This window comes from Lissotriton vulgaris, chromosome 5 (genome assembly GCF_964263255.1).
Source record: "Lissotriton vulgaris chromosome 5, aLisVul1.2, whole genome shotgun sequence".
NCBI classification, from domain to species: Eukaryota; Metazoa; Chordata; class Amphibia; order Caudata; family Salamandridae; genus Lissotriton; species Lissotriton vulgaris.
In genome coordinates, this window is record NC_141693.1 from 1,049,096,415 (window position 1) to 1,049,111,484 (window position 15,070).

The 15,070-nt window shown below is 43.3% G+C and overlaps 1 protein-coding gene across 1 annotated transcript in view; it reads right to left on the minus strand.

Annotated features, from left to right (window-relative positions):
• Nucleotides 1–15,070, minus strand: part of ACTR1A (actin related protein 1A) — a 187,997-nt gene that overhangs the window by 80,811 nt on the left and 92,116 nt on the right. The window contains exon 7 of the mRNA XM_086922690.1: nucleotides 13,430–13,522. Within this exon, the coding sequence (XP_086778816.1) occupies nucleotides 13,430–13,522 (93 nt within the window). The remainder of the gene's footprint in view (nucleotides 1–13,429; nucleotides 13,523–15,070) is intronic.

The window sequence follows — 15,070 nt, forward strand, 5'->3', positions numbered from 1 at the left end:
GGAAATGTGAGCAAAATTTAAATTTCCGATTCTCTGTTGCAAACAGATTGAGCTTAGGCTTTACAAGAGCGAAGATCGTGTTGAGGACTTGCCATTCATGCCAGTTCTTTGTCATTCTACTCAAAGTGCCCTCCCAATGATTGTGTGAGCAAGGGACATGTTCTGTTTTTAGGTCAATATGATGTTTTGCCAGTCATTCCCAAATTCCTCGAGCTTTCAGTGACAACTGTTGAGATTTTGTGCTTCCTAACTCATTTATATAATGAATTTTAGTATTATTCATGCATTGTAGGACTGAAGAACCAGCTATCTGTAGAAGAAAGGCTTAGAGACTCAGTGCTAAAACTTTTAATTCTATAATTCTAGGAGATTTATATGGAGACTCAATTTTTCGGTTGCCTATTTGTCACTGATCTCCAGGTCCTGCAAATGAGCTCCCCACACTTCCAGGGAAGTATCTGTTAATAAGAACTGCTGTATCTGGGGTAGGAATATTAAACCTGATGAAAGATTTGATTTGTGAATCCATCATGGAAGAACAGATATTAACTCTTGGACTGATATGAATTATATTGTCGAACACGTCATCCATTGTTTGTAGTTCTTCCTAAAGGTGCCTCATTTGAAGGCAACAAACAGGAATGCACTATGACATGTAATGTCTAACAGTGATTTGAAGAGGCGTACTGAAGCGGACTGTCTTTTTAGTCACCCGTTTGCTAGAAACATTAGTTTGAAGTGCCTTTACCGTGTTGGATAAGCTTTGTCCTCTATGGTTTACAAAATAGGACCAAGAAATGTTCTCATCTTGGATGGTAGGAGGGAAAATTTTTGCTCTTTGAGGGTATTTCCTAAATTGTTGAGAGATTGTAGACCAGCTTTGATTGATCTCTTGGCTGCCCAACAGGAAGAAGCCTTTATCAGCCAATCGCTGAAGTATAGGAAGACCTGGTGAACTTCCTGCAATCCGAAAACTGCCACTGGGGTGAATCCCATTGGGAAAATACGACTTTAAGAGGTGCTGTTCCAAGCCACAGGGCAGAACTTTAGTTGAAAAAAGCAGGATGGCAGGCAGGCCAATCACCAGAAGTGTAGAAAAAGGAGAGCTATTGGACAAGTTGCGCTCCTTGCATTTGGTTTTCTCCAGACCACTAGAAGCATATAAAGGGCAAAAGATGCACCTCACTTTTTTCAGATTCACTGCCAAATGACCTAGAAAGTGGCTTATACAAGCATCCCTACATCTATCATATACATGGGGCACACACACACCCGTCTTTTAAAAGCTTAACTTTGGATAGCTTTTCCCATTCTTTCATTTTATTTTATTTTCACATACAATATGGGTTTGGAAAGAATAGTTCTTTCACCAGAATTTACTTGAATCCAGTCAAACAGTATGTTACACAAGCCATGGTCACAGTCTCAGCAGGGATTTGATTACTCTTTTACCTAATGGCTCCTGTTTTGAAGTATTTTTAGATCTCGGCTAGCGTAGGCTGTGCACATGCGCAGTCTCGCTGGCGAGATTTAATGTCTCTGAGTAGACATTAAAGAGTCTAACCCCGCCCCTCTTCTCCATTGGCTGGCCTCCTAAACGGCGGCCAGCCATTGGAGAAGAGGTCTCAGTGATGTCATTCTCTCGCTCTAAGCCCCGTCTTTTTCGGATTGAGGGGCATGTTTTTTAACGTTCTTTCTCATTCTTCTCCATTGGCTGGAATGTAAAAACAACAGTCAAAAACACGCCCGTTGTTTACATTCCAGCCAATGGAGAAGAGGGGAGAGAAAAAACACGCCCCCCAGTCTGCAAAGGACAGGGCTTAGAGCAAATGGCCAGCGCGTGTTGCTAGGTCGTTCTCTGAGCACAGAAAGGTTACGAGGTGAGGGAGTCTCCGGCATCCACGCGCCGCTGCCTGCATTGTTATGAAGTCCCAGAAGCTCTGGCTGCCTCGTTAGGTAAGTCGGCACCACACCTCAGTTGCCGGTAGCCTGGTCCCAGCACACAAAGACACTGTTAACTCTAAAGAGATCACAAACATGCCACTGGGCCCTCTCTTCCGGGCCGGTAGGCGGCTGTTTTCGGCACTGCAACTGGGACTGTTTCTTCCCGCTGCTTAAGCCGCTTTTTCCGGGGCGGGGAATGCCCTAAAAACCAATTGCAGGCTTCACGAAGAAGTGCAGACAGGAAGACCTGCCATTGCCGTGCCTCAGCCTGCCTATCTGCATAAACCAGCTTTCCGGTCGCTTCTCTCAGCCTTTGCTCATTGGAGTCGGGTTAGAGTCCTTCATACATGGAAGTCTTGTAGAGCCCGTAGAGACAGCAGAGGTGTTCTGTTTTTTAGATGCCCCCCGTTGGGAGGCGGAAGGTAAGGCCCAGGGTCGGGAGCCTCCCGGCTCATTTTGGAGACTGGAAAGGTATGCCTGTTGCAAAGCCCCCGTTCCTCCATGTACACCCCACTCCACCTTGATGTTTATTGAGCGCCTTAGTGCTCAGAACAGGGTTTGCAAAGCTGGCGCACAGGCATTACCACGCCACCACTCAATGGTAGGGTCGTACTTCTCGATGAAGGTGCTCGTCACGAACTGCACGGTCAGCGCGGACTTGCCCACACCGCCGCTGCCCAGCACCACCACCTTGTACTTGCGCATGGTCCTCCGGCACCACCACCACCGCCCCCAGCCCCGCGCTCCCTCCCTCACCTCCCGCGACATACACTCACACCTTTCCTGCCCCCCAGCACCGCGGAGCAGCAGCGGCGCCCCCAGGCGGCATTGGTGGGCCCTACGGACCCCCGCCGCTGCGGCTCATGCTGCACACAATGAATGATGGACCGCGTGCCCCCCCGCCTTCCCACGTGCCGGTGCCTAATGTCCACCCCCTGGGCTTTTGGGAGCAGGGAAAATCTATCCCTGGCTTCTTTCATAAGTGGGAAATAGTCGGGCGAAATGCCGGGGACCCCTGTGTTGTTGGTGGTGCTCCTCTGTGGAAATAACTGCAGGCTGCGCACCAGTGGGGCTGGGACCCTGTCCATTGTGTTGTGCGTGGAGCTACGAACTACTAATAACTGCAAATGCTTTACTACTCTCTGATGCTCACCTATTTCCATTGTAAATGACAATGCTATTTATTTATAGGTTTTAAAAACAAAAACATAAACAAAAATAATGTCATGAGCAATGCCAATAGCTCTAACTTTAACAAAGACGAGACCATTGCATTGTAAATGCTTGTTTATTTTATTCCACAGACCTAAATCCAGGCTTAGGGAGTTGTACTGTCTCTCCAGAATTTTCTTAAAGGTCCTTGTCCATATCTGCTTTCAGAGTAGCCACAGTAGCGTGAGCAGCTGAGTACTGTATCTCCCCAGCTAGCAACCTGTCTGGTGTTGCCTACTCAATATTAACAGCCTGTTACTGTAGACATTGCTCCTTTTCATTTCTCTTGGCAGTCTTAAAAGATGAAAGTGACAACAGAAAAAGCAGTAGATGCTTTGGATGAAGCTCATAAAAAACAACATAATACGCCATTCACCAGATTTTTGGATTATGTAAGAACGGCTACAATGAGTGACATCACTTAAGAGCTTTGTTTACACCAATAGAGCCCACCACTAGCAATTGGCTTTGCGTGGGTTGAGTAGCATGTCCTCTGATACAGCACACCACCAATTATGAGCGAGGAATCTGCACCCTTTTAACTAAAAGTATTCCTTGAGTAATTGGGCATGACCACCGCAACAGAGATATCCTTCAGGTATCAGTGAACCTTCACCATAAAACATACTCGTTTCTGGTTTTGCAATCTTTCAATAGTGAATCTATGTAGAATAGGAAGGTAGTTTGCTAAACCCTACTAGTCAGTCCCTTCTAACTCCTTCCTCAGTTCAGTATTGCTCCAATATCCATCCCGGTCAGTTCCTATTAGGGAACTTGAGTAGAATTTTAAACAACAAAAGAGAGAGTTAGGGAATTTTACACTAATTTATGTGAGTTGGGAACTCCTGGTCCCCGGGATAAGTTACAAAAACAATGGAGGAGTTACCCCTCAAAAAAACGGAGAAAAAAGGTTCTCTCACAGTGGGTTTAAGTGCTCAATTCAGCACAGTATGCCCCAACCTGTTAGTGGATAATGCATATCCTTATAGAAGACCCCTCACTCACCAACCTGGTTGGTGACATGCTTCATCATCGGGGTCCCACCCCATAGGCCGAGTGCCTATAGGGTGTGCTGCGACACCTGATTACAGTGGAGCTGGTTATTTTCTTTTATGTGTTCAAGGCGATCAAATACATGAATTTAAAAAGGGCCAACACTACTCACTGCAAGTTTTTATTCTTGAGTGCTTGAACCCTAATTAAAAAATGTGTAACACCTATGCCTAATTAGGTAGACTTCGGTGTTTATAAGAAGTGTTATTAAAAATAGCTAAGTGTGCTATGTGAAGTGTGATAAATGCTATTGATTAAAAAGGTCTACATGTTTCAACCATTGTATTTATTCATTGGTTTTCGTCAGGACCGTGATGTTGAACTGGGTGGTCCGCACACGCTAAGGTGCGTCCTGCCCTAGTCCAAGATGGAGTACACAAATTGTGAACTCGTGTAAAATTGGTGCATTTTCTTTGTTCAAAGAAAAAACCTGTAAAGAAACAGGGAAAAACAAAAAGACAGGAAGAAAGACTTGAGTAGAATGCCAACTTTTTATCCTTTGTTGGTACATGGTATTCAGTGTGTTAGATGTCTTTAGTCTATCTGCAAAAGGGAGAACACTTCCTTTGCATACACCCTACCTCTGTAGTTTCCATCCAGATTTGTTCAACAGTGCTGTTTTGTTTCACCTGAAAAACACATATTACTAACCTTCGGTACTTTTTCTGGGGGATACAGTACCTAAATGATTCCTCGCCTATTAAGTATCCCAAGTGTCAGTCTGGATCAAGAAACATTTCAATAGTTCTCCCACACCAGCAAGAGGCATTGGCTGTACCTCAGCAGGCCCTTGTGATGTCACTGGGGAGATAAACTGCCCCTGTCAGCATATATGCATCAATTTCCATCAATGTTTTAGCGAGCCTTCGAGGCGAACGGCTGAAAACAACATTTTACACTGAAAGACGCAGTTTTCAGTAATATTTAGAGTATGTTAGAATAGGACTATTGCTATATGCAGTCATGCATCTGGGAGGTCGGTGAGGTATTACAATATCCACCACAAAAAGAGTTATCCAAGGTAAGTAACTTGTTCTTCTGATTGGGATACTTCTTCCTGCACATTCCTCACCTTTTGAATAGATTCTCCAGGCTGCCCCACGCCCAGAAACGAATGCATGACTAGTTGCACCAACAAAACCAATACTCCTCACTTTGGAATTTAAACAATAGTGTTTTGCAAAAGTGTGAAGGGATGACTAATCCGCCAATTTGTAAACATCTGCTACTGGTAATCTTCTTGCCAATGCTGAGGTACAAGACCTGGCTCTGGTAGTATGAGCACAAATACCTTCTGGGGTTCCTTTTGTGCAATGGCATAGCAGATCTTGATACACAGGATACTCCATTTTGAGAGTGTCTGTTTGTGTACAGCGCTGCCTTTTATTTTTCATTGTACCCTACAAAGAGCTGATTACCCAGTCTGAATTCACGTCTTCTGTCCAAGTAGAAGCTGACAGTTCGTTTTGCATCAAGGCAATGTAGTCTTGCCTCCTTTTTAGTTGGATGTTGAGGAGGATAGAAAGTGGAAAAAGGGATAAATTGGGTTAAGTGGAAGAGGGTAGCCACTTTAGGGAGCCCTGGTTCTCAACACAAATATGTCAGGAAAAAACAAGGTAAGGGAAGTTTCACACTCAATGTCTGATGTTTGTCTACCTGTCTATGCGAAGTGATAACAAATAAAACAATTGTCTTGAATATGAATAATTGTAAAGGACAACTGTGTAAAGGTTCAAACAGGCAACACTTTATATTGGTACGGCCATATTTGACTCTTGGAACCCCATCCCCCGGGGGCTAGGCATTTTTCTAATGGGGAGAGGGGGTGAATGGCCACCCTCCCAGGGCAGATTACTGATCTAGGGACCTATCCCCGATCATTTTTTTTTTCTCCAACAATGGAAGGTAGTTGTGAATCCCCCCCGAAGTCAATTTTGGCCTTTGGTACCCCAATCCCCGGGGCCTTGCCACATTACTGGCATCAAGTTCTGGACTAAAGGGGGACCCTGCGTCCTACGGGAGGTGGCCAATTTCAGCCCCGGGGGGAAACCGGGTCCAGCCAATAAAGAGTGGTTGCCCTGGAGCCCACACAGGACACCCATGTTACCATTGTTGGTTAGATGGAGCCACCGGGTCCGTTTAACCTTCAAGGTGTCAATGGGGTGCCAGGTGCTGGATTTTTCACTTCTTCGGTCTGCTTTAGGTCCAAAATCAGAAAGGGTGAAGTCAAAGTCCTCGGAGATTTGCTTCTGGAAGACAAACAATGGATTTTACGATGTCTTTTCTCATGCCTTCTCTTCGATGATTTGGAGTGAGGTTATGGAGATTTGGTCGCGGATGAGATTGTTGGCATGATGGAGCAAGTATTCGCACGTTACGCGACTTGCTTGTGTTCATGAACCTCAAATAACCTTAACTTTGCAATCAACCTGTTTGTCTTACTAATATTGCACATTTTACATTACACGGGGTGTCCCAGAGACGCTTGCCTATGTGTTTATTAATCGTAATACGCTTGCCTCTAAAATGGTCACTGCTTTGCGGGAATTTAGTCTGCGCATGCGTCGGTCATAACCATGTGAAGTGACGCACTAGCAGTACTGGAGGGAATTTGTTGCTCATGCGCAATACAGCTAAAATGGCCGCTTTGTTCTCTCATATGCTCTATGCTTGCATTGCCGCTTTTGCAAAGCTGTTTTGTTCTGCACTTACCCTAATGCTATAGTTATTATAAAGTGAGGGGTGTAGTATAGCCAATCATGGTATACAGTTACTCATTTTTTCTGTGTTTCTGAATTGTTTTCGCTTGCTTTTCATGTATCGTATTCTTTGGGCCTGGGAGACGCTTGATACTCCATCTTTGAAGCTCGTATGGTACTAGTCACGTGATGGGGAAAAGAAAGCCATGCAGCAGTATACTGCTGCATGCTATACTCTATTGTTCACTGTACATCATATGTCATGGGAAGCTAGAAATTAAGGGGTGGGTACGAAAATTGAATATTAAGCCTGAGAAAGTCTCAAATCTAGGTGGTGTGATGATCTAACCTCCTCCTTTGGCCAATCAAAAGTTGGGGATCCTTTCACTTGCAACATTAGTCGGTGGTACACTGACCCGAAAACAGTATAACTAGCCTAGGTTTAGCTAGAGAAATTGTCCGACTTGTCCGAATAGCTAACCTGTCACTGACCCAACGCATTCTATAGGTGACTCATACAGGGAGCTGCGGAGCACTCTGTCCATTTTTTCCACATACCCAGTCGGGGTTTTGGGAACCTTAAGTGCTGGCGAAGCACTTTGCTGGGAGATTCGAGAACACAATCGGGGTTATTGGCAGATTCCTTGCAGAGAGGGAGTAGCGCAGGTGTTGCAACCGAAGCTGCAGGTGTTGGTCGTACCCTTTGGTGAAACCGGTCCTGATCCAAATCCTGGGGTTATCCTGTCATGACTGTCCATGAGCTGTACCTGCTCAGCTACTGGCAGCCTAAGTCCTTGAGGGTCCTTTCCCGCCTTTTCCAACTGACCCGTGGCCAGGGTTGGTCCTCATTCTGTCCTAGGTAAATATAAACTCTACGTGGGTGTTTGTCTTTCTAAAACTTCTCTCTCTCGTCTCGAATAAAGCATAGTTGCCTACGTCCTTTCCCTGTCTCTCTATGAATAAGATTTTCATGCAAATTTGGCTATTAGCATGTTCCACTTTTCTCCCTACCTTTAGTCAATTACTGATTTGTTTGCATATATAGTATGTTCCATTCTTACCTTCCCTATAGAAAAAGCACATCTTGATAAATCAAACTGCATAAGTTTCGTTTCCCCTGAACCGTTAGTGAATTTCGAAAATCAACTTTGATGATTATGTTCCCTTTCTTTACCCGCCTTTAGTGAAATTGTGAAAGTCTGTTCATCTAAAATAGCGTGTTCCTTATTTTCCACTTTCTTTATTTTCCGAATTCTAAATGATTCTTACTCTCATTCATAGCTATACGATATTTCTAATTCTAGTTATAGATAGTCTGATCTGTGTTAATTTCTGGCTCTTGACATTTGATGATGAAGATGATTAGATAAAGGTTTTGAAAACTTCCTGAGTTTGTGGTTATTATAAAAGAGATAAACATTTTCCAATGTGTATATGGTATTTGTGTTGTCTATTTGTTCCACAGCTAACTCCCTGATCCATTGTGATCTTAGGTACCTGTGACGAGGATTGGTAAGTCAGGTACACGAAGATAGAAAAGAAGTGAAACTGAATTTCTGATAATAGTGTGTAGGTTACCTGATTAAAGTATAAATAAAACTAGTATTTTTATGGGCCCAAGAGTGCACTATTTGATAATAAAAGTTAGTTGGGTGACCTGCGCGCTCTATCAGGCATCCATACAGTTCATCCCTTGCTCTAGCCATAAACATCTTGTCCTCATGCTCCACCACTGCCTTAGGATGCATTTTCTGACAGGAGTCACAAGTGACAATTTCATGGTTGACTTGAAGACACCAAAGACCGATCATATGAGGGTCCGTTATGGATAACTGTCCATTGCAATCTCAACGTTGCTTGAATCTGGATCGTAACTGCACTTAACCCCTTCGCTGCGGCGGCAATTCCGCTGCAGCGCTAGGGGGGGGGGCCCGAGCGGCGCTCGCATGCTCGTGACGGAGCCGCTCCGTCACGAGCCGCGGTTGCGCTGTGCTCATGACGGAGCGGTTCCGTCATGGCCCCGCGCGCTTAATAGAACGCGCCGTGCAGGTGCGAAATCAGCGCCGCGCAGGCGCGGCCGCAGGGCCATGACGGAACCGCTCCATCATGAGCACAGCTCAGCCGATGCTCATGACGGAGCGGCTCCGTCATGAGCATACAAGGGGTTAAATAAATGAACTGAGAAAACATTGAGGAGAGAAAAAAAAGCTCTGCATCGTGGTGATAGCACTGACAAAAAGGAACTGACGTCAGCACGCCGACATTATGGTTACGCCAAGGTACAGTCAACGCCCCGACTGGCATGTAAAGGCTAGTGGAAAGTTTCTGGAGCCAGACTGACGCTTAGGATATTCGAATGGCAAAGAATCAGCAGGTAGAAGTATCCATCAGAAAGACTGCTGCGCTAATCATACAGCCTTTGATTTCAGCATATTTGTGTGCTTTGCAAAAAGAACATCCGATGGACGGAATATGCTGGACAATGAGGAACACTCACCCCCAGTACCGAGATCTGTGAGAACTGAGGTGGCATGGGGTGCCAAAAAATAACTATGGACTGGGATGCGGCCGGTGTAATTAACAGTGACTGAGATTAATCAAGCATTCCATCCATTACCTTTTGTATACTTTCATATGTCGCCCTAAGTGGGATGGTATGCATAGCAGTCGGTCCTGTGCACACTGTCACTGGAACCAAGCTATATCCGGCGGATGAGTCCACAACAAGGTCGAAACCCGTCCTGGATTGGTTGTGTTCTGGTTCAGGGAGGGCCTGGCAGTTCGGGCTGGACTATACCCACTAACGCAGGGTCACGACTGATTTGCATATACCTAGTTCAAAACTGAGGTGGCATAGTGTGCAAAATAACCATGGACTGGGCTGCGGCCCTGAGTAATTGCCAGTTACTGAAATTAATTCAAGCATTCCATCAATTATCTTTTGTTTACTTTCATATGTTGCCCTAAGTGGGACGGGTATGCCCAGACGTGGGTCTTGTGCATGCTGTCACTGGAACCAAGCTATATCCGGCTGATGAGCCTATAACAAGAGTGAAACTGGTCCTGTATTGATTGTGTTCCAGTTCAGGATGGACTGGGATGCAGCCCAAGTAATTTCCAGTGACTGAGATTAATCCAAGCATTCTATCCATCACTTTTTGTATGTACACTACAAAGGCGTATGTGTACATAGCCAGTTTTAAGGTTGTTGATTGTCATCATTTTAACAGGGTGTGCATATTCTATTACACAAACTTTGCTGTCAACAGCACCATTGCTAGGATCCAACAAAGACTATTTCCACTGCCTATTAAGCATGATGTAATTTCCCAAAACAGCACCTCCTTCATTGTCAGTTTTATTATATCTGGAGATTTTCTTTAGTCATACTCCTTGGTGGGACATGCAACTGCATGCTACATGTTTATGACTATACACAGTAAAATCTTATCATGGTTCTGAATCAGTTGATATTTATTCAGATTTATTGTGAGCACACGCAGTGTAGATACTGTGTTTGTTCTGTCGGTGGGACATTTATTCATTATTTAAATTTGATTTATATGTTTTTTACTAGTATAGCGCATGTACACATCAATTAGTTATTGGCGCAGACCTATAAGAGGCTGAGTTTTAGGGACAAGAAATGAAAGGTTACAAAAATGTATTAAAGAGAAATTTCAGTTTTCTTCTAAACACTGGAACATCAGTAGTAGGACTGATCACTTGTTAAGAATGAAGAAAGGACAGGCACCATCCTGTCCCTATTGAATTTAGCAATCAGGAACATCTGCTTTCTTAGTGTAGTGTTCTCGAGTTGACACTGAAATCCAGAAACTTATCAGGTACAGAATGGTGCACACACCTAAGCTTCTTCAGAAGGAGAGAGGCAGATGAAAATCCTAAAGCACCTGTCAGCAATATTGGTGCAGCATTCTGGCTCCAGTGAAAATAGAAAAAAGTATACTTTGAAAGACTTAATTAAAGTGTGTTACCCAAGTAGTGCTTATTAATGATATGATGGTAGTCTGATGAATTTGAATTGCTACATCAGGAAGGATTTTCCTCATTACTTTCAACTGGGAGAAATTGGTAGACAAAGCAGAGACCTATGGAGCTAGAGATATCCGATTCTCAGATATGACCACAGTTTCTGCACAGTAACAACTGTCAAAGTGCAGACTCCAAGCTCAGTGGGTCAAAATCTTGAGACCCTTCACCTTTTACCCGTTCACCAGCATGATTTGATTGTTACTGGATTTAAGACTCAAAATGTTATCAGTCATCCATTTAGCAAACATTTGCAAGTTGTTGTGTAACCTCCAGCAAGCACCCAAAGGTCATCTAGGCTTAGAATGGTGTAGGTTCCATTAGCAAGCATGCAAATGAGCATGTAAAAAAAACTGCATACGTTTGGCTAATGGCTGAACAAAGATATTTAACAAGCTTCGGCTGAATGCCAATTAAGAGAATCTCCAAAATGTAACCTCTTTCACTTCTTATCCAAAATGTCTTCAAGCTCTATGTTGGACTTTCACCTTCAATAACTGCTAGAGATAACACAATAGAAATGGAAATCATTTCCAAACTACATTTCTATTTTGAAGCTATCAAAGACCAGCCATGTTTGGAACGTAGAAGATTTTCCAATACCGTGAAGGTAGGACGCATACACCAAGTGTGAGAGGTCCTGGAATACTGATCTTCAGTGTTAGTCCTTCTCTTATACTAGTCTTGCAGATAGGGTTTGTGTAATCCAAGGGTTTATGTCTGGGCTTGGATCGAGGCAGCTCTGCCACTTGTGCATCCATGCACATAGAATCTAGCGATGGATCTGATCACATAAAAATAGGTAGAACGTTTGTACTGGCAAGACCAGGAGGCAGTATGCCCTTCCACAGCTCCACCGGGAAGCCCTTAATTAACACTGCCACCATTATTGCTCTGTCAAGTAGTAGTCACATTCACTAGGGAGAGCAGACATACTGCGCCATTTCAAAAAAGTGTAGGACTATGAATCAAGGGCATAACTAATGTTGTTACCAGAGTATCTGCATTATGGTTAGTGTGCATGAAAGCACAAAAAGGTTAAAAAAAGATCAAAATAATAAAAAAAACACGTCAGAGGCTCAGTTTGGGTAAATCAGGGCATGAGTGCACACTCACAACATTATGCAGGGGACCTTTAAATCCAAACAATCGGTCAAGTGTTCCCAGTGGGCAAGACATTCCCCCGGCCTGCCACAATCATTAGATATCACTTTCTATTAATTGCTCACGAAAAGTCCGCTAACTCAACTGCCAGAGTCCAGCAGATGAGTGGCCTTTACATTGCGCAACACACAAAGGGCCAGATGAACTAGGCTCATTTTAGTCTGTAAACATTTACATAAAATGGGTTTCTGAATGGTTATTCTTTCTCAATTTAGAAGGGCTGTGTTGTGGACGTCCCTTCCACACTGTGAATCTATACCATGTTACTAGCGGTTTGTGACTGAGATTACAGTCAAAGTCTTAAACAAATTACTTTATTTAAAATCAATCACATGGTGGTCTGCTCGCCTTTGCAGGCCACATTCCCTGTAATTTTTACCAGAATGAGTTACAATTTACACCTACCTAATGAAGCAGGTTGAACAGTGACACACTCAGATACCTTGTTTTGTGAATGGATCTATTTATACTTAGGATAATTTCCCCCAAAAACTATCTGGTCGCAGTAGAAATGTGGTACAGCTGGCTTTATTTTTAGTACCTAATGCCAAAACAGAACCCTTCTTCAGAGGAGACTCTATACCTGGGTGACGCTCCTAGAATGCCCATTACTTACTCCACAGATGCTGCTAGTGCAAATACTATCCCTTGCATACTTTGAAGAACCAGTAAACCCATCATATTTTATGTATGGAAATGCACCTTACTGAATGGTAATTAGGAATTACGGTAAAGGTATATTATGTATTATACATTGAAACTTTTGTTGTGAATTAAAGACATACTTTTATAACACTACATGGGAATTCAATTTCTGTGTCATTCAAGTCTTACCAGGAGTTAAGTCTCAACTGCTCATCCCTACTAGACAGTCACGGTCTGAAGAGGAGGCTCTTGGCATTCAGTGAGCTCTCAGAAGTATGTGGATCCTGAGGTTCCAGCGGAAAATGGGCATTACCTGTTACAAGACCTGCCTAATTCCTACAGAGTTGCCTAAGCAGCAGGCAACTGGTCTAAAACCTGGTCTTTCGAAGACCTACCTGTGATGGGAACTGAAGCAGAGGGAGTGCATTGTGGCAGCAGTTCCAAAGAAAGGAGGATTTCCAAAAAACTTATCAAAATAAGTCAATACATCACCAGCAGTAATTTGTGACAATATCAAAATTGTACACAATTAAAGAAAATATTGCAGTAGGCTTTGTGACTATGACCTGTGATTCACAAAAAAATGCAAAACAGCATCTATATATAAATCAATTAGTAAACCTCTACCTATTGATATAAAAAGTACAATTAGCTTTACAAACCTCAATGGTACTTCCATCTGGTAAATAGTACTGTGCCTTCTCAGTCTCCAAAGTCTCATCTTTTTGTGGGTTTATTGACAAGTAACAGGCACGCTAAAAAATTAGAAAAAAAACGTTGTTGAGCAAGCAAAAAAATCTACACAGAGCAGTACATTATCTGTTTTTTTAAATATAATAGACAGCCAATCACTAATGGACAACAATCAATATGACAACATTTGGCATCAGATAGACCTTAGATTTGAGGGTCTGTTATCCAGCTTTATGGTGTTAATAATGAAAATAATCTTTGAAATCCCCGGTATCAAGGAATTATTCTTCCAGAAAAGTAAAAGGTGAATGAATACAAACAAATACATTGTTACATGACAAACATGCAAAGCTATCCAAGACAGAAATTAAAGAGGAGTGCAAGGTGAAACTTTCAAACATTGCATAAAATGTCTATCAAAAGCCTGTTAACTACAAAACGTGAGACCCAAATGGATAAATTCACCTTTATGATTATAATGGTGTTCATAATCTGCACACTCTCATTTGTATGTGACCTGCTGTCTTGTGGATTGAACAGACACAGTTTCTCAAAAATACTTTTTAAGAGGTGTGGCCAACGCAGGGACACAGGAAGACGCACCCTCACTGAGCTCCGACACTCGTGCTTTCGCTAAGATCCATGACGCCGCTAGAAGTGGACTGACATAAAAAAAACTTATAAAAGCAGAAGAGCTCCGTGAGCAGGGTAGGCAGCTATCAAGATGGCCGCCAAGTGAGTTGGGGCTTTGGGTGAAAAGACAAGAGCAGATAGAAGCACAGGCAAGACAAGAAATCAACTGAAATGGTCAACACAGTAAACAGGTGGTAGAAGACAGGTGGATTTTCAGCCCCAAAACACTAGGATATTTGTGGGTGAGGGGCAGCAGTGTTGATTGGAAGGCTGCTAAGCTCATGAGCTGGCGGATGCCATAGGTGACAAATAGTGATATTTTTGTTTGGTGTACCCTTGCGGCAGGATAAACTGAGATTACCCCCCCCCCCCCCCAACAGCGACTAAAACTCGATTGATGAAATTGAGAGAACCTGCTCTTCCAAATATATTTGTGATGGGGGGCTGGGGGTGTCCAAGATTAGAGTTTGCTCAATGGACTTCCCCAATACATAGATGCACTGATCTATGATTGAACCTCTGACTATTTCCGATACTTAACATAGAACACTGCTTTTGGACCACAAATGAAAGGGCACATAGTATGACTCATTCCTGATATAATCTACAAATAGCAACACAGAGGGCCAAAGTCAATTACATCAAATACTGGACTGCGCTGCGTTAAGCACATAAACCTTTTCGGGTTTCACAGTAGCTCTAAATCAAAGCATGATGCAGTTTTCTTTATTGAGACAAACCCACCAACCAAGGCTGCTAGCAGGGCGACAGAACCTATATCCATGCAAATTAAGGGCATGCCACCCAGAAAATTGATAACACAGTTGTGTGGAACCCTCAGACGCACTTGCCAAAGTTTATATGAAAATGTTGACCTCCATACTCCGGCCACAAAGAACAAGTTACTTACCTTCGGTAATGCATTATCTGGTAGAGACTATCTAGCTGCAGATTCCTTACCTTTGAATTTCCCAGGC